At 45.4% G+C, this 20,811-nt stretch overlaps 1 protein-coding gene across 3 annotated transcripts in view; it reads right to left on the minus strand.

Moving 5' to 3' along the window:
* Window positions 1–20,811, minus strand: part of DPYSL5 (dihydropyrimidinase like 5) — a 138,373-nt gene that overhangs the window by 45,934 nt on the left and 71,628 nt on the right. For all 3 annotated transcript variants that reach the window (XM_055253999.2, XM_055254000.2, XM_063623932.1), the window contains exon 2: window positions 5,946–6,210. In XM_055253999.2, the coding sequence (XP_055109974.1) occupies window positions 5,946–6,206 (261 nt within the window). In that variant the 5' untranslated portion in view covers window positions 6,207–6,210. The remainder of the gene's footprint in view (window positions 1–5,945; window positions 6,211–20,811) is intronic.

Consider the following 20,811-nt stretch of genomic DNA (forward strand, 5'->3'; position numbering starts at 1 on the left):
GCTGAGAAACCTGCCTTCTGGTCCAACTGGCCCTGGGATGTGGGCTCAAGTGATTTTCCCCGCTTGGCCTCCCAAAGTGCTGGGATTAGTGGCATGAGCCACAGCACGTGGCAGGTTCATGCATCCTCTCTGGGTCTCCTATCAATGGGTGGGCGAGACCAGATGATTTCTAAGGTGCCATCCAACTTCTTGCAGGGATGGAGAGATACGAAAACTTGAGAATATCAATTAATAAGCAAGACCATGTGAGTCTGGATCCCCATGAGCAGGAAGTGTCATTGCAGAGCTTAAAGACAGGAAAGAAATTTTGGCCAGAATTTAACAGAAACAGAATACTGGAATTGAAGAAAAAGAAGAAAGGAAGTGAGCCACATTTATAGGCTTCATTCCACGAGAGCGCATTTTGAAGACAAAAGTAGCAAAAGCAACCTGCCAAGCGGACAAAAGGATCCTTGGTAAGGAAGTCGGCAGGGCTGGGCACCAAAAAGAATTTATTGATGTCCTAGCGGCGCATACCTCAGGCCCTACCAGATGGGGCCCAGTCCTCTGCAGTGGGAGGGCAGGGAGGGGCAGGATCCTCCATGGGGGTGAGGGGTGGCAGGCCACCCTAGCCTGCGCGACTGGCTGTCCCCTAGGCCGATCCCATGCTGCACAAGCACTCTTGATTAGGATTCGGCTTCCCCCACAGGTTGACTAAGATATCCCAATGCTAATTTTGAGTTGGTGGGAAGCTGTCTCTGGGACCAGATAGCCTCTGGCACAGACAAGAGGGAGTCTCTGGACCCTCACGGAAGAGGGCCAGCCCCAAGTGGACTGACTTCTGTTTGATGGCATCTCTGCCACTGCCAACTTCTCTCTCACTGATGATTGCCATAGGTACAGACAGTAGGGCAGGACACCGGGTTAGGGAACTTAACAAGCACAGAAGCTCTGGGCCCCAGGCTGGAGTTTGGGAGCCCGACTAGGGGGTGTTGTAATGTGAATAGAAAGAGAGAAGAAAATAAGAAAGACCAGCAAGGTCAAAACAAGACAGGCTCAAGCTTCCCCAAGGCAGACTGAGGGGATTCGGATGTCAGCCCTGGCTCACAAGGTGAGGGTCGGACGGGCAACAGAAGTACAGCCTGTGCCACTCAAACCCCTCAAAGTTCCTCAGAATCACCAGGGATGACGGGGAGGACGCAAACCTAGAGTGAACTGGGCTGGGCTGGGGACTGGACACTGGATCTTTCAAAAATTCCCCAAGTGGTTCTGTTCCAGGAAAGGGGTCCCTATCCAGATCCCAAGAGAGGGTTTTTGGATTTCATGCAAGAAAGAATTCAGGGCTAGTTTACAGTGCAAAGCAAAAGCAAGTTTATGAAGAAAGTAGAGGAATATTTGGAAGGCCAAAGCGGGTGGATCATGAGGTCAGGAGTTTGAGACCAGTCTGGTCAACAGAGTGAAACACCGTCTCTACTAAAAATACAAAAAATTAGCCAGGTGTGGTGGTGTGCACCTGTAATCTCAGCTACTCGGGAGGCTGAGGCATGAGAATCGTGTGAACCCAGGAGACAGAGGTTGCAGTGAGCCGAGATCTCACCATTGCACTCCAGCCTGGGTGACAGTGTGAGACTTCATCTCAAAAAAAGAAAGAAAGAAAGAAAGAAAGTAGAGGAATCAAAGAATGGCTACTGCATAGACAGAGCAGCTCCAGGGCTGCTGGTTGCCCATTTTTACAGTCATTTCTTGATGATATGCTAAACAAGGGGTGGATTATTCGTGCCTCCCTTTTTTAGACCATCTAGGGTAACTTCCTGATGTTGCCAGGGCATTTGTTAACTGTCATGGCACTGGTGGGAGTGTAGCAGTGAGGACGACAAGGGGTCACTTCTTGTGGCCCTCTTGGTTTTGGTGGGACCTGGCCAGCTTCTTTACTGCAAGCTATTTTATCAGCCAGGTCTTTATGACCTGTATCTTGTGCTGACCTCCTGTCTCATCTTGTGACTTAGAATGCCTTAACCATCTAGGAATGCAGCCGAATAGGTCTTAGCCTCATTTTACCCAGCCCCTATTTAAGATGGAGCTGCTCTGGTTCACACGTCTCTGACAGTTCTGATGTAATTTGCTTCCAAAGGGTGAAAATCACTGGCCTACACAGCGGTTCTTAAAATATGTTTGTAGGGATAGGGAGGCAGAAAAGGCACATAGGAAGCTTGTTCAGTTGCACGTGTCTGTCCTCTCTATCAATATCTTAGTGAGGGGCTGGTACCTATATTTATTTTTATTTTGCCACATACCTGGTTTGCTTATGAATGCTTGTAGTTTTAAAAACCTGATTCTGATATTTTCACCTGGCCCTGGAGAGTCATTGGTGGGTGGAGCTCAAGAGCCTGTAAGAACATTCTTTACTCTGTAATACTAGATACGTATGAAAGAGACTAAGTGCAACATCTACTTAAGCAGAATAATAATAATACGAGACCCTGCAACCAGACTAAAATTCTGGTCCTTCTGAACACAGTTGGTGTCACTGGCTCTCCCTCCTCACTCCCTCTCCCCCTGCCACCCCACGGAGATAACCTCCTTTTTGGAATGAGGTCTGTATTCTTAGCCAGCAGGTGGTCCTGGCACCATCTGGAGACTCCAGTTCTGGCCCTGGGGAGGGCGGGGCCTGCAGGTGGTGGGGTGTTGTGGGGGTGTTGCCTGGGGCAGGGAGGAGGGTCAAGTGACCAGGCTGTGAGCAGGGGAGCCAGGCAGAGCCTGCCACAGCCTCTTTCAGAGGCTGGGGCCAGCGAGGCGTGGGCTAAAGAAGTACTGGAGAGAAATCCCTGGAGACCAAGTACAATGGAGGCCCAGATGTTCTCGGAAAGGCCAGGCTTTCAACTGTTTTGTTTTCCTAGTCTGGCTGCTGCTGCTGCCAAATCAACAAGCAGACGCTAGCTGGGGTGGGGCGGGGCAGGGGTGGGGTGTTGTGTGCAGGGTTCAGGGCCCCGAGATCTGTCTGACAAGAACAAAAAGATGCAACTTGATCTCTCCTTCTTTCTTGGCTAATCGTTCGGGTGAGATTTTCCTTGGGATTACTGTTCTATTATAAACCCAGATGCTTAAAGTGAATCAACCTTTCTTAGAGCATGCTAAGTAGGTCAGCGGCGGTCCATCAGGGTGCACAGCCTCTGCAAGGGTACCGCAGGCGGTGTGAATAATTAAATCCACCCGTCCCCATCAGCGTTTCAGTAGCAGAGCATTTTTTCTCCCCGGGAGATTTTCAGAAACTGGGAAGCCACACCATTTGGCTGCAGGAGCCACAACGTAAAGGGGAAATCTTGGTGTGGAGTGGAGGGGTCAAGGGTAGGAATTTCAGGACTCTGGGCAGGATCTACTAATGGAGTCCAGGTAGGACGAGGCCACCACGACAGAGGCTTAATGTGAGGGCTGGGGCACAAGGACAATTACAATCTTGCTTCGGGCTGGATATAACAAAGTGTCAGTTTAAGTGATACCAGCTGCCAGGGTGGCTTAGGGTCTGTGGTCTCTTAAATTCCCTACAACTAGGGCCTGACACGGACTGGGGCTCCTGAGGCAGCCTGAACCTGCAGAAATGGGAGATCTGGGGCCTTTCATCACACAGAGGCCTTTAGATGTTTTTTGGAGGCAGCTGCTTGTGTGGATGAGAAGCAGAAAAGATCGAGTTACCCACCACCTTGCATAAAGACACGTGTGCAGAGCTCTTCATCAGCTGTAAAGAGCTGATGGCTCTCAGGGGAAAACCAGTCATTCTTGGCTAATGAGGCCCTAGCAGATGACAATGTGGAAAATGAGACAAAGGAGGCCAGTCTGCCCACCGCGAGGCTGGTAGACAGCATAGTGACAGTGTGGCATCTGACCCTGGCCTAAAGACTCCTCAAAACAGGGACAGTAACTAGGAAGGTGCATTTTTTAGTGCAAGGCCTGAGCATACTACAGAATGGACCCCAGCATGGACTGGTGATGTCAATGTTAAATACTGTGGCCTCACTTACACTACTGCTGGGAGCATAAATTGTTACAACCAGTCTGGAAAACCATTTGGCATTACCTATTACAGCTGAACATAAGTGTACCCTATGGGTCCTGCAATTCCATTCCTAGGAGTATGTGCCCAACAAAATGTGTACAGACATGTTTGCTGAAGATATGTGCAAGAACATGTTCATAGTGACAATGTTTGTAATGGCCTCAAACAAGCAATGACCTAAATGGCCACTGACAGAGAGATAATTGCTATGTGGTATATTACACAGTGGAATAGTATTAAGCAATGAAAGTGAATGAATTTATGAATTTTGGAGCAAAAGGAGCCAATACGAAGGTACATACTGCTTCATTTCATCTACATAGACAAAACCAAGCTGTGATAAATATATCAAAACCACTGACTTACACACTTTAAATATGTGAATTGTATGATATGTAAATTATATCTCGATTAAGCTGTTATTTAAAAAAGCCTATTAGAAGTTAGGATAGTGGTTATCCCTGGTGGGAACCTGTGACTGGAGGAGCTTCCGGGTGCTGGTAAAGTTTTGCGTCTTGACTTGGGAGCTGGTTAGAAGTGTATTCAATGGTGGCAATTCTGTGTACTTACGATTTCTGCACTTCTCTGTATATATGCTATACTTGAGTGAAAATGACAATAACCACAGGCCTGGCCTGGCTCAGTGCGTGAGGATGGTGAGCTGGATATGCTCACTCACTTCAGAAAGGTCCCGACTGTCACCAGGCACCCCGCAAGAGGATCCTGAATTTATGAGGATGGGGCTCCCCATTTCATAATCAAAACATCACTTGCAGGGCCCGGGGGAATTCTCAGAGGAGAAAGCAAGGAGAGTCGGCCTACCACCTCTCTTCCCTGGACTTGGCTAGAGTGAGCAGGTGTAGCCCTGATGCCAGAGGGTTAAGCCAGGGAGCATCCTTGCCTTGGCACAGTCGGGCAATGGCTACTGTGACTCCTCATAGCCCAGCCTTCCAAGGGTCTGGTCTGCAGCCCCTGGATTGGGAAGGGGGCCTGTCCTCAAGGAGACCTTAAGGGCCATCTGCTTGAGGTGGGGCTGGTCCATCAAGCTGTGTCCCCAGGCCCAGCCTCTGCCTGCACACTTACAGGACAGCTACTCTAGTTCGAGGTCAGTCCAGGCTCTGGCAAAGCAGAGGAAAATGGCCAGGCCTTGCCCTCAAGGAGCCCATAGTCTGATGTCCAGGGAGAGGCCAGCATGAGATAGAAAATCACAAGGAAGAGGGATGACAGCAATGACAGAGGTGTCTGGAGCACACGGGAAGGGTAAAAAAGCCCATTCGTGGCTCTTTTTGCAGAATGTAGTTTCCTCCTAATTTTTCTTCTGAATTTTTGTACTTGGCATTCAGGAACTTACAGTAGCTCAGGTCCAGCTCAGTAACTGTTAAATATTGTCCAAGGTAACTCACTCTGAAAAGAGAACCCACCACCAGCAATTTTCCAGTTGTTTTTAAAAATAACAAGCAAGCTAGGAGAGGTAATAGAAGCTGTCTCATCATCTAGAAGAAGCAAATTTGTCTTTCAGTCTTTGGGAATTTAATTCAGTTTATCATACACAAAGAAGCCCATCAGACCAACCCACTCCCCTACGTAATAACAAACACCAGCTTATTCTCTTCTTCCTCTAGATTTGTATTACATGACATAAAAATATAAAAATAAAATCGGTTCTCAGCCTGGGTACTTGGGTAAATGATATGATTAGCAAAACCGACCTAAATGCCTCCTTTTCTGTAATCATGGAAATCTGTGACGTTAAGCCGCAAATCCCTATTGTAGTGCCATAGTGGCCCTGACACACCCTTCTCCTGCCAGCAATACACTGGGAGCACCTGGCTCACATGAGTCTAGTCTGGAGCAGCCCCAGAAGCATAATAAAAAAGCCAAAGAGGAAGCCACCTTTGGCAAACAGGAGCATTACCTTGGTCCCATGGTAGAAGTCGTCCACGCACGTGGCATTCATGAAGGTCTGGTGGAAGTGGGTGCTGGTGTCGATGCCACCAGGGATCACCAGTTTCCCTGTGGCATCAATCACCTTGGCCCCGCCAGGGATCATGAGCTCGCGGCCCACCTGCTGGATGATGCCATTCTCGATGTAGACGTCAGCCTCGTGGGTGCAGTCATCGTTCACCACCTTGCCTCCCTTGATGAGGATCCTCACGCTGGCTGAGTTGGCAAGCATGTTCCTACAAGAAGGTGAGCATGGTCAAGGTCAAAGTCCCTTCACTGTTTCCAGTTTCCCATCCCTCCTATCAGAGCCCAAATTCCATGGTCAGGGTAAGTGAGCAGAGAAGAGGAGGAAGTTTCCCCTACAGCCAGCGGGAGTCACAAGCCTCCCACTGGCTTCCCAGAGGGACTTATTAGGAATCAGGACATGGTGGCAGTAAGGGAGAAGCTGGGGCCTACAGAAACATCATGGTTTACTTTCCCAAAATGCTATGTGAGTTTCAAAGCATTTTCACATCTACTATCTCATTTTCTATCTCTCATATCTCATTTTTCATATCTCTACTATCCCCAAAACAACCCAAGGTATTTTACAGATGAGAAAGCTGAAATTGCTAAGGAATTTATGGTTATCAAGTAGCCAAGTCGAACCCACATGTCTTATACAACAAATGTCTCCCTTACACTGCACGGTATCCTGAAAACACCAGAGCCTCCGGGGGTGTGTCTCAGAGCTGAACTCTCCAAATCTCACAGCTGTTTAATTCATGACATTCCTCAGATGGATTCTGCTTCCTTCATGCTCCTATTTTGGCTTCAAGAAGTCCACAGCCAACACTTAGCTCCACAGCTGGTTGCATATTAAGCTCACCTGAGTAGCTTTGGACAACTATGTATGCCCAAGCCCCACCCCCAGAGATTCAGATTTATTTGGGCCAGATTGGGTCCCCAGCATCAACAGTTTTCAAAAGCTGGAGAACTTTTTCAAACATTTAAAGAAGAATTAATACTGATCTCATCCAGAAAACAGAAGAGAAGGAAACCCTTCCCAATTCATTTTATGAAGCCGGTATTAGCCTTATACCAAAAACCAGACAAAGACACTACAAAAAGAAAACTACAGAGCAATATCTCTCGTGAACATAGATATAAAAAATTCTTGACAAAATATTTGCAAACAGAATTCAGCAACATTTAAAAAGAATTAGACACCACACAAATGGGGTTTATTCAAAAAATGTGAGGCTGGTTCAATATTTGAAAAACAATCAACGTAATCCACCATCTTAATAAACTAAGGAAGAAAAATCATAAAATCGTGTCAACTGATACAGAAAAGCATTAGACAAAATTCAACACCCATTCATGATAAAAACTCTCAGAAAAGTCGAGAGGGTAGCTTCCTCAACTTGATAAAGAACACCTACAAAAAAATCCACAGCTAACATCAGATTTAATGGTGAAAGGCTAAATACTTTCCTCTACAATTCAGAGGCAAGGATGTCTACTTTTGCCACTGCTAGGCAACATAGGTTATTCTAGCCAGCACTATAAGGAAAGAAAATGAAATAAACGGCATATAGATTGAAAAGGAAAAAACCAAACTGTCCCTAGTTGCAGATGACATGATGATCCACATAAAAAATTCCAAGAAATCTACCAAAAAAAAAAAAATCTTCTAGAACAAATAAGCAAGACCACAAGTTACAAGATCAATATACAAAAGGCTACTTTTTTCTGTACACTAGCAATGAACACATGGACACTCAGAAAAAGTGAAATAGGCATAAATCCAAGAAAACATGTATAGGCACAGACAACAAAAGCAAAGATAGACAAATGGGATTGCATCAAACTAAAAAGTTTCTACACAGCAAAGGAAACAATCAACAGAGTGAAGAGAAAACCTACGGAATGGGAGAAAATATTTGCAAACTATACACATCTGACAAGAGGTTAATATCCAAAATAAATAAGGTATTGAAAGAGCCCAACAGCAAGAAAACAATTCAATTTAAAAATGGGCAAATAACCTGAATAGACATTTCTCAGAAGACATACAAATGGCCAACAGATTGATCAAAAAGTGCTCAACATCACTAATCATCAGAAAAGTACAAGTTAAAACCACAGTGAGATTATCACCACATACCTGTTAGAATGACTATTATCAAAAAGATGAAAGACAACAAGTGTTGGCAAGGATGTGGAGAAAAGGGAACTCTTGTACACTGTTGGTGGGAATGTAAATTAGTACAGCCATTATGGAAAACAGTATAGAGAATCCTTAAAAACTTAAAAATAGAACTACCATATGGTCCAGCAATCCCACTACTGGGTATATATCCAAGGGAAATGAAATCAGTATGTCGAAGGGATATCTGCATTTCCTTGTTTGCTGCAGCATTATTCACAATAGCCACTATATGGAATCAACCTAAGTGCCCATCAATGGGTGAATGGATGAAAAAGATGCATATACACACAATAGAATACTGCTCAGCCATAAAAAAAGGGGAGGTCCTGCCATGTGTAACAACTTGGATAAATCTGGAGAACATTAGGTTAAGTAAAATAAGCCAAGCACAGAAAGACAAATACCAAATGCTCTCACTTCTATGTAGAACCTAAAAAAGTTGATTCATAGAAATAGAGAACAGAGGCTGGGTGCAGTGGCTCATGCCTGTAATCCCAGCACTTTGGGAGGCCGAGGTGGGTGAGTCATGAGGTCAGGAGTTCAAGACCAGCCTGGCCAAGACAGTGAAACCCCGTCTCTACTAAAAATACAAAAACCAGCCGGGCGTGATGGTGGGTGCTTGTAATCCTAGCTACTCAGGAGGCTGAGGTAGAGAATTGCTTGAACCAGGGAGGCGGAGGTTGCAGTAAGCCGAGATCATGCCACGGCCCTTCAGCCTGGGCGACAGAGAGAGACTCCGTCTAAAAAAAAAAAAAAAAAAAAAAGAAAAGAAAAGAAATAGAGAACAGAATGGTGGTTACCAGCAGCTGGAGTAGTTGGGGTAAAGGGGAGTTGGGGAAATGTTGGTGAAAGTATACAAAATTTCAGTTAAATAAGTTTAAGAGATTTATTGTACAACATGGTGACTACAGTTAATAATAACATTGTATTCTTGAAAAATGCTTTGAGTGTGGCTATCAAGTGTTCTAACCTCTCATTATATGAGGTAATTCATCTGTTAATTAACTGGATTTAATCATTCCACAATGTGTATGTGCTTCAAAACATCATGTTGCACACAACAAATACCTACAGATTTATCTGTCAATATAAAAAAAGAAAAAACACACATAGGACTTGTATGCTGAAAACTACAGAATGCCAATGAAAGAAATCAAAGACAATCTAAGTAAGTGGAGAGACATACCATGTTCATGGATTGGAAGACTCAACATAGTGTCAATTCTCCCCAAATTGACATACATGTTTAATGCAATTCCTATTAAAATCCCAGCACAAATCTTTTGTATGTTATTGTCAAAATATATGTGGATTGGCAAAGGAACTAGAACAGCTAAAGCAACCTCCACAAAGAAGAATAAAGTCAGAGGAATCAGTCTACTTGATTCCAAGACATATTACATAGCTATAGTAATCAAGACTGCATGATCTTGACAACTATGGTCAACTGATTTTTGACAAAGGTGCAAAAGCAATTCAATGAAGGGAGGACAGTCTTTTCAACAATTGGTGTTGGATATTCATAGGCCAAAAGCCCAGCCTTAATTTAAACCTAAAATCTTATATAAAAATTAACTCAAAATGGATTATGCATCAAGTAACCACATTTGACACTACTGACTACTCCCTCCTCTGTAGAGCTCCCTTCCCTTAGCATTAAATGTAGCCATGCAGTGAAGTGGGGGCAAGGACCACAGAAGATCTTGACCTCTGCTTTGGAAATCAGTGAATCTTTGATGAACTCTGATTGAAGGCAAGTTTGTGGAGACTGCGTATACAGCCGTCAAGATCTCTGTGAGTAAAGAAAGCCTAGAAACGGCCCAAGGAGCATGGCTGAGGGAAAGTATCAATTTTAGGACTAATATTTTTCAGGGAGTGAAGAAGGAGCCAAGGGAGAGATTAAAGGTCTAAGAGATCAAGGGACTATTTTTGATGTGAGCTCCCGAAGGAGGTAGCGTAGAATAATGGCAACCATCATTAACAGAAGGCCTCAACAAACAAGGCCCTCACTTGTCAATTGACATGGCTTGCTTGATTAGATCCCTCCAACAATCCTGTGGGGAAGGTATTATTATGCCCACCTCGCCAAAGACGAAAGGGACACAGAGAGGTTAAAGTCAAAGGCTTGTAGGAGGAGGTGATGTGCAGATGCAGAAGAGACAGGCATATCAGCGGGTTTGCATTCTCTCTGCTCTGCAAAGCTGGGGGCTGAGAGCTCGTGGGAGTGGTACAGAATGAGTGGATTTGACAAGTGTGAAGATGTGGGGGAGCCACTGCAGGGACCTGAGACGTGAAATGGGGTGCACATAGGAAATGGGGCCAGTGCTGAGGCAGCTCAGATAGCTGTGGTCATGGTGAGTTGCTTAAAATTCCATCCAGGGGGCACACTTTGGTTAATATCCAAAATAAGTAAGGAATTATCTATAATAATAAGGATTTATATTTATAATATAAATTATAATTATATAATTATAAGTATATAAAATTGTTATATTTATATTTATAATATAAATTCTAATAAGGATTTATAATAGGCCGGGCGCGGTGGCTCAAGCCTGTAATCCCAGCACTTTGGGAGGCCGAGGCGGGCGGATCACGAGGTCAGGAGATCGAGACCATCCTGGCTAACACGGTGAAACCCCGTCTCTACTAAAAATACAAAAAATTAGCCGGGTGTGTTGGCGGGCACCTGTAGTCCCAGCTACTCGGGAGGCTGAGGCAGGAGAATGGCGTGAACCCGGGAGGCGGAGCTTGCAGTGAGCCGAGACCGCGCCACTGCACTCCAGCCTGGGGCACAGAGCAAGACTCCGTCTCAAAAAAAAAAAAAAAAAAAAGGATTTATAATAATAATAAAGATATGCAACTCTCTTGACCCTTAGGTATATGAACAGAAAATATTTACATTTAGGCTTAGAAAATATAGGACAAACTCTGACCAGCAGGAATGAGATTACACCACTGCAGTGTGTCCTTGAGGTAAAATAAAGCCCACTTTTATATGCAGTAAATTTCTCATTCTTCAGGGCCCAGTTGTCCCCTCTTCTGAAAAAGTTTTCTCTGACTCTTTGTGCCTTCACTAGATCCACTGCCTTCATGGCACTAGATTCTCTCTCCACCTATGGAGTAGGGTCCTCAAAGGCAGTCCTATCAGTCATCTTTGTCTCCGCCCGCTCCTCATCCTCAGCATCCAGTACAGAATACTCAAAACTGGTGAATAAATGAATAAATAGCCCCATCTACTTGTTGCACTCTAACACAATCAAAATGGTTTAAAGCAATGAGTAGTAGACCAATTCCATGTTTGTTTTCAGGGATATTTGGCAACTCTATGTCCAGGATAAGGCTCAATTTTCCTAACACAGCTAATTATGGTGAATAGAACAAAGGAAGCAACATATTTTCTCTCATCCTCATCATTTAACTTTGTCTGTCACCAGGGAAGTTCTGGGAAGGCTGTGTCCCAGGATGAAAAGGCCTTGGGGACCTATTAAAGGAGTACCTCTTGTAAGGGCACATGTCAGATATTTGGAGATCATAGCCTGTTCTCCTGGAAACGGTTTATTTTTTGCTAAGTTGGCCAGACTTGAGTGTATGGAATCTCAACAACAAACAAGAAAGCTTATGTGGAGCCTCAACCACCAGGTTCTCCTGCTGTAAGGAAAGCATGGCCCTTGGGGGCTGCTGCCTGAGGGAGTGCTGGGAAACAAAGCAGGTGGCTGGGAGTGACAACTGTACTCCAGGAGCATCTGCTCCCTGCAGGGTATCATTCTGACCTCTGGGGAGAAGAGGCCCTGCTCCCCTAGAGTGGAAGGCGCCAGGGCAGAGAGGCCGTGGGGAGTTGGGCTGGAGAGACTAGGGAAGAGGGGACAGCCACAGCCACAAGCCTATTATCTGGAGCTGGGGTGAAGCTGAACACATTTCAAGGGATCTTTTGTCCTAAAATCTAAAAACTGGAGTTTTAATTTCATATGCAATAATAAGAAAATGGGTTTGGTTCTTGGGTGGTGGACAGAGCCACTCTGGCCAAAGGAAGCCCAGAAGTCAGTCTGTCAGTCTCTCTCTCTCTCTCTGTCTCATTACAAAGCCAAGCCCAAGTGTGACTAGGAAAGGACAGATCCAGGTTCTTAGTTTGCTTTAAAAGAGGGAAATGGGCTAGGTACACTGGCTCATGCCTGTAATCCCAGCACTTTCGGAGGTCAAGGTAGGAGGATTGCTTGAGTCCAGGAGTTCAAGACCTGCCTGGGCAACATGGTGAAACCCCATTTCTACAAAAAATACAAAAATTAGCCAGGTGTGGTGGCATGCACCTGTAGTCCCAGCTACTTGGGGGTGGGTGGGAGGATCGCTTGAGCCCAGGAGGTTGAGGCTGTAGTGAGCTGAGATCACATCACTGCATTCCAGCCTGGGTGACACAGCAAAGACTCTGTCTCAAAAAAAAAAAAAAAAAAGAAAAGAAAAGACAAAAAAAAAAGAAGAGAGAAGTGATGGTGATAGTAGAGTTTGCCGGAGGAAGAAACAAACCCAATCCTCTGTGCAAAGATATAATCCTCACCTTAAATTGTTTTTTTTTTTTAGTTCTCTACTTCATTGCCCAGGCTGAACTTGAACTCCTGGGGTCAAGCGATCCTCCAGCTTCAGCCTCTTGAGTAACTGAGACTACAGGTGCATGCCACCAGGTCTGGCTTAATCATCACCTTTTAAAGCAGCTTTAAGGGAAGAGGAAAACTAGGAATACTTATGCTGGAAAAACTGCTGCATAATCGTTATGTCAATGTTGTAAATGACAAGATGGGTTTGCTTACATGCTTGTAGCACATGCTTGGAGGTTGGAGAACCTGAAAGAGCAGTGTGATAATAGCTTACTGAGAATTCTTATCTGAGCTTTGATGCTAGAATCAAAAGCCAAGGACATTGTCTTCAATAGAAATAAGAGCTCTCAGTAAATAAACACCTGTGCCTGGCACTTACATGCATTCACACAGCAACCCCCACAAAGTGGAAACAAGGCAGGAAGTGTTAGCCTCACTTTAAGGAATAAACAGAGGTTTTGAAAATAACAAGTAGCCCATTAAAGGTCACACAACTCCAGGGGGAGGGATGGGCTTCAGATTTAGGTCTATCTGACTTAAGGGAATTAACTCTGGGTAGAAGGTTTCCAGGTGAGTTTTATGTCCTTCATAGGTTTCTGTATTTTTCAAATTTTACACAATAAACTGGAGGAGGAACATATAATCTGAAAATTTATGTTCAAAAGCCTTTTTTTAGGCCAGGCTCAGTGGCTCATGCCTGTAATCCCAGCACTTTGGGAGGCTGAGGCTGGCGGATCACTTGAGGTCAGAAGTTTGAGACCAGCTTGGCCAGCATGATAAAACTCCGTCTCTGCTAAAATTACAAAAATTAGCTGGGCGTGGTGGTGCATGCCTGTGGTCCCAGCTACTCAGGAAACTGAGGCAGGAGAATCACTTGAACCAAGGAGGCAAAGATTGCAGTGAGCCAAGATCATGCCACTGTACTCCAGCCTGGGCAACAGAGCGAGACTCTGTCTCAAAAAAAAAAAAAAGTTATTTATTTATTTATTAACTAAAAAGAAGCCAGAAGGAATCCAACGTGATCCTTCATTCAGACCCAGCTGGCTCAGTTCCTCCCTCTGCCATCCTTTTTGAAAGGAGATGGGTGAGGGAGGAATAGATGGGGCTGACTACTCCCCTTCTCTAGAACCCTTGGGCTGCCACCACCTCGGCCTATTTTTTTCCACTTCCTAGTTGGAAGTCTCCGGAGGCTAACGAGGCTCTGAAGAGGCTTGGCTCCCTTGCAGAATACTGGGGAGCCCTAGAACCTCTCTGGCCCAGGAATCCCATTCACGCAGGCCTGGGCTGGTCCTGGAAATCCAGGCTAGACTGCACTCCTAGGACTACCATCTAGAAAACTCATTCTCAGAACTTAGAGGACTCTATTAATAATGCTAACTAATAATTACTAGACACTTACTATATACTGGGCCCTTCACTAGGCCCATTGTGTACATCATCTGATTTAATCCTTACAATGCCCAGAGATAGGTACCATCATTGCCCCCATTTTTACCAAGAAGAACCTGAGGCTTAGAAAAGTTAAAAGAATGTCCTCAAGGTCCCACAACTAGTTTCTAACAGCAGAGATTGAAAGCCAGACAGTTTGTCTCTAGAGTTATTATGGACTAGATGTATGTGTCCCCTCTAATTCATACACTGAAGCCAACCCCAGTGTGGCTGTATTTGGAGATGGGGCCTTTTAGAAAGTTTTAAGGGTTAAATGAGGTCATAGGGCAGGGCCTTGATCTGCTAGGATTAGTGTCCTGGTTAGGAGATGCCAGAGAGCTTGCTTTCTCTCTCCAGGCACAGGAACAGAAGGCCGTGTGAGGACACAGTGAGAAGGCAGCTATTGATCAGCCGGGAGGAGAGATCTCACCACAACCTGACCCGGCTGCACCCTGATCTTGGACTTCCAGCCACCAGAACTGTGAGAAAATCAATTTCTATAGTTTAAGCCACCCAGTCTGTGGTATTTTGTTATGACAGCCTGAGCAGACTAATACAAGCATCTAGCCTTGAGCCATACAGAAAGAGGGGTGAGCTGGACCCCAGATCTGAAGCAGCTCAGTAGAGACACCGCAGTGTGAGTGCTGGCCCAGCCTCCAGGCCCAATTGTGCTGAATTCCAGCTTTCCACATGGGCTGCCGTTGGAGCAGCCTGCAGGGCTTCAGCCTCGGGGTTCCCAAGATCTTGGGACCTCTAGGCCTGCACTGGCTTGTTTGGATAATCTCATAGCACAGTTGCCTAACACGCTCCCTACCCAGGGTGCTTTTGGAGAATATCTTTTTTAAATTTTTAAAATCTTAAAAGTTTAGGACATTTGTGTGCACTAAAGTGTTCTATAACTTCACTCCTTTCCACTGGAGACAACTCTGAAAAAACCACAGGCCCTGCTCTTAAGAAACTCAGTCTACGGAGCAAGAGAGATGCAAATAATTGCTTTAATAGGTGACTGAAGTGTAAAGGGGACACTTCTTGCCTAAAGACCTAAAAGTGAACTTGACAGATACTGGTCTAAACTGGGTATCTTTCCGCAGGTTACAGAGACCAGAGCTGGAATGGGTAGGACTAGCTGCATGGTGATGGTAGGAAGCCTATTTCATCAGTATCCTCCCCACACATTCCTACCCTTCCAAGTAGCCTAAGTCCCCAAGATGCTTAACCCCGTCCAATCCCGCCTCGCTGTGGACTGTGGACACTCATCATGCTGCTCACCTTCCCCAGTAACCTCATTAACACCTTATTCTTACAGCTTTCCCTGCTAGTCTTTACTGAACTCAACAAAGGGAAGACGTTGCTGGTCTCTCTCTGCAGCACAGGTTGTGTGTGCACACATGTATGAACATAGTGATGGAGTCAGTCAGAGGGTGGGTGAGTGGGGTAGATACTCTGGACCTTTCAGGAAAGTCCCCCAGAAGGGAAGAGGTTTGAGGGCAATTGTGATGCAGGCTTTTCTTTTTCCTACACTATGCAGTCTCTTAAGCACCATAAAGGGACTCTCTTCCCTCTGCTCCAATAGAGGCAGCAAATCCAGGTAACATTCTTGTCAGAGGTTGTGGTCAGAAAGAAGTATAAGCTCTCCAGGCTGGGTGCAGTGGCTCATGCCTGTAAACCCAGCACTTCGGGAGGCCGAGGCAGGAGGATCATGAGGTTAGGAGATCAAGACCATCCTGGCTAACACAGTGAAACTGCGTGTCTACTAAAAATACAAAAAAATTAGCCGGGCGTGGTGGCAGGCGCCTGTAGTCCCAGCTACTCGGGAGGCTGAGGCAGGAGAATGGCGTGAACCCGGGAGGCAGAGCTTGCAGTGAGTCGAGATCGTGCCACTGCACTCCAGCCTGGGCGACAGGGCGAGACTCTGTCTCAGAAAAAAAAAGAAGTATAAGCTCTCTAGAAGGCCAGCATTAGTTTTACCAATTGATGATGCTTCAAGTCACCTAGTTTATTCCAAAACACAATAATTGTGTAGACAGAGTCAATATCTGGCCCCCTGGTTCACCACATGCAATGAATGGAATGTTTGTGTCCCATTCATATGTCAAAGCCTAATCCCTGGTGTGACAGTATTTGGAGGTGGGGCCTTTGGGAGGCCTTTGTGAGCCCTCATGAATGGGATTAGTGTCCTTAGAAGAGGAGACAGGAGAGAGATCGCTCTCTCTCTGACACGTGAGGGCATAGCAAGAAGGCATCCATCTGTAAGCCAGGAAGAGAGCCCTCAACAGGAACCCTCAGCTCCAACTTGATCTTGGACTTCCCAGCCTTCAGAACTGTGAGGAATAAATTTCTGTTGTTTAAACCACCCAGTCTATGGTAGTTTTGTTAAAGCAGCCCAAACTAAGACATCACACTAGACAGAAATGAGCAACATAAGTAGCAACTGGGCCTTAAAATAAATGTCACCTCCTTTAAAGACTTCTGGCTATATCCCATATGCCCATATGTTTCACCAAAAACTTTGATCATCCAGTTATTTTATCTATGCAAACAACAGAATTCAAAAACACATGTCTATCATCTCAGGCAGAATGGGAAAAAATCCAGACAGTTAAATGCCATTAGAAAGAATAAATTGTGGCTGAGCACGGTGGCTCACACCTGTAATCCCAGCACTTTGGGAGGTCGAGGTGGGTGGATCACCTGAGGTCACAAGTTTGAGACCATCTTGGCCAACATAGTGAAACCCCTGTCCCTACTAAAAATACAAAAATTAGCTGCGCATGGTGCTGCGCACCTGTAATCCCAGCTACTTGGGAGGCTGAGGCAGGAGAATCCCTTGAACCCAGGAGGCAGAGATTGCAGTGGGCCCAGATTGCGCTACTGCACTCCAGCCTGGGCGACAGAGTGAGACTCCATCAGAAAGAGAGAAAGAGAGAAAGAGAGAGAGAGAGACAGAGAGAGAGAAAGAGAAAGAAAAGAAAGAAAAGAAAGCAAGAAAGAAAGAAAGAAAAGAAAAAGAAAGAAAGAAAGAAAGAAAGAAAGAAAGAAAGAAAGAAAGAAAGAAAGAAAGAAAGAAAGAAAAAAGAAAGGAAAGAAAGAGGAAGGAAAGAAGAAAGGGAGAAAGAATCAGAAGTATGGAATTCTAGAGCTGCATAGACTATTAAGTTTACTTCCAATTTTCACTCCAGTCCCTGGACTTTGTCAACAGTGACCTTGAACTGAAGGGAACCAGCCCAGGACTAACGGAAAGGTGTCACACTGCAAGTATAGGGATCTTATGATATTTACAATTTATTCAGGGAAGTAATGATGCCTTCCACAGCAAGATGGTGGCTATCTTTGGATATCCCAAATCCTAGATTTATCCAGTTATACACAGCTTGTCTCCTCCAAGAGGATTCTGATCCTGTGGCATTATGCTCCTGAACCGTTTATGGGTTCACGTTAAGGTGATGTGCAAGCTGGGAATAGGGAACTTGGGGTGGAAGTGGGATGGTGGGGAGGGGACAATACTGTAACTAGGGAGTGCAGTCTTTCATGAGAAAACCTCTTCATGTTTAAAATAGTAACAATTATTGTTATCCAACCACTGTCTTGTGGGAAAACAGAAAAATCCTTCCTTCCATGCCCTGCATTTTTACTTCTGTGGAGTAGTTCCAATGCAGAACTGCATAGGAAGCATCTTGCTGAGTGGACAAAGTTATGGCAGCTGCTGCTTCTTGATCATGAAATGCACACACCCTACACTCCTAGAAGGTACACAGTTTTAGTCCTGCCAAAGAAATGCCAAGCCCAACACTGTGTTTTGGAATTGCCTGCTTCTGTCATCGCCTTCCCCAGCTCCCCTGGGCCTGCAGGGAGGTGTGAGACAAGGAGAGCCTGCACAGTCTGGCCCGCACAGCTGCCCCTGCCAACAACTCAGCTGGAGGATGCTGGGGGCCTCTGGGGCTTGGCACAGGCACTTGAGGCCAGGATGGTGCAAGGGGGACCCTTCCTGCATAAAGACCTTAAAGGGAACTTGGAAGGTATTGGTTTAAGACATGCATTTCCTCTTTTTAGAAAGCATTAGTTTAAGACTCACATTTCCTCTTTTGATAGAATCCACAGAAAAACGTACGATTTTACAGATACTGGTCACTGTGATATCAAAAACGCACAAGACTGTTATATCAAAAACACTGTCATGTGACATGAAGGATCTGTGGCATCTAAGCCAAGCCTAATGGCAACCTGGGTAGCACCTCAAGGGGCAGGTGAGGTCAGCTCAGGTCACAGAGGACACAGGCAGGCTGGCATGGTTTTCCCTTGCTCCAAGCAGGTAACATTTGCTAAAGGATCAAAAGGCAACACACGACAGTTGTGTGGAAAGGAAAATGGAAACCTACAGCTATTTTTCTTCTGATCAGCACAAAGGAGAGAGAAACAGTAGGCTGGCATTTTGCAGCCTTCTCAATGGGAGAGCCATTCTTAAAATGGGGTTGTGGAGGATGCTGGCACATAAGGCATCCTGGGGTCACTCAGGGAAGGGATTCTCTTAGAGTTGAAACACGACAAATCAAAGGTTCAACAGAACACAAAAGCCAAAGGGGAGTTTGAGATGAGTGGGAAATGCTGAGGGTTTAAGTTAATAAATTTAAGTTTAAAAAAGTAAATGGCTTTCTAAGTAGTAAACAGTAAAAACTTAACTAATATTAAATCACAGAATTTTATGATTAATTCATAATTGATTTATCAACTATTGAGTAGATTTAAAATAATATTTATTAGTTTGCAAAATTGTATAATTAGTAGTTACTTCAGAGGCGATTATTTTGTTCCTTTTCAGGTAAGTAGCTGCAGCTTAATATCATTAAGTACATTTTTTATAATTTAGTTAGACAGAAATAAAATATTTATGACCTACGTGTAAGGCAGGTCATAATGACACAGAGACCTGTGAACTCAGCATGTCATTACTGTTTAAGTCTCCACACCTCATTCATCTGACCATCTCCTACTTCTCAAAGGTATCCACTTTATATGAATTAATGACTAATAGCAATTAGGTGACAAGCAAAAAAGAAAAGGTCACAGCTGTTTCCACTCCGTGACTACCTCTCCCGACATCCAATCAAACTTTACCTGCTCAGTGACTGAGCTTTTCACAACCCCCAGTTCTCCACTTTCTGAAGCAAGCAGGAACCTGAAAGCCTAGCTAATGAAGGAGTGGGAGCATTTTAATACCATCCGAATGCCCACTGGACCATTCTACTGGGTTCCACAGGCAGCACACACTCAACCTGTCCAAAACCAACTCCCCTGTCCCCAGTCACCCCATCCAGAAACCTCAGACTCTTCCCAGATTCCTATCCAACCCAGGCCAGGGTCGACATCCAGGAAGACTGCTCTGAGAGGTGGTCCTGATTTGGGTTACCTGGGAGTTTTGTGCAAAATGTTTTGAGGGATTCTGGAAGTAGAACCCAATCCTGGGGCAAGGAACTGAGGAGAGCAAAAGGGCAGGTCCCCCTTCTTCCATCTGGGCCTCAGGCACCTCCAAAGGCTAGTGGAGAACCTGAATGCCTGGGACTGGCACAGGAAGAAGGACTGGTCAGGCAGAGCAGTCGGAGGCTAGAGAGAGAGTCTCTGTCCAATGTTACATCCACCATGAGACACCCTGGGTCCTTGTCCACAGCCACAAACATATTTCCATACCAAATTGGCTAGTGAGGAGGTCTCTGAATGTCCCACCAGGCCCTGTTTCCATTAACCCAGGGGCGGGGCAGGATCAAGCCTATAGATGGCAGGTGCCATTTTAGGGGAGGGCTGAACTGGGGCTTTTGTACCTGGGGACCATCTGCACCAGATCATGAAGCATCCACGTCTGGAAAACTGCTACCACCTTTGTCACTGCACTGGAGAGAAGGTAGAATCGGAACAAGTAGGTCAGGGGGTGGGCAAGACTATAGGTAAGAGCCCAGCACCAGAACAGCCTCTTCAGAGTGCGGGAGTGGGTACGGGGAGGGAAATACCATCCGCATTGGCCAGTGTCATGGGTGTGAATATGGTGAACAAGGGCTTGCTCCTGAGACAGGTTTTTTTTTTTTTTTTTTTTTTTTTTTTTGAGACAGAGTCTTGCTCTGTCACCCAGGCTGGAGTGCAATGGCACGATCTCAGCTCACTGCAACCTCCACCTCCCAGGTTCAAATGATTCCCCTGCCTCAGCCTCCCGAGTAGCTGGGATTACAGGCACCTGCCACCATGCCCAGCTAATTTTGTATTTTTAGTAGAGATGGGGTTTCACCATGTGGGTCAGGCTGGTCTCTAACTCCTGACTTCAGGTGATCCGCCTGCCTCAGCCTCCCAAAGTGCTGGGATTACAGGCATGAGCCACCATGCCCCGCCTCCTGAGACAGTTTTTAAAAGAAACTGCCACAAGTACAGATCAAGAGCCACCTATCTCTTGGGCCCCAAGCAAGCAGGAGTTGAATGAAACAAATAGCTTCTGGGAAGGTGTATATAAATACACAGGGATGATTCCTTAACAGGCTAAGATCAAGTAAGAGGTTTTAATCCCATGAGTTCATCTGAGTTGGCCCGGCCCCATGTGGCTGGACTTAATGAACAAGGACCATCAGTGTGTAGAGGGCAAAAGCTAC

Source organism: Symphalangus syndactylus, chromosome 18 (genome assembly GCF_028878055.3).
Source record: "Symphalangus syndactylus isolate Jambi chromosome 18, NHGRI_mSymSyn1-v2.1_pri, whole genome shotgun sequence".
Classification (NCBI taxonomy): Eukaryota; Metazoa; Chordata; class Mammalia; order Primates; family Hylobatidae; genus Symphalangus; species Symphalangus syndactylus.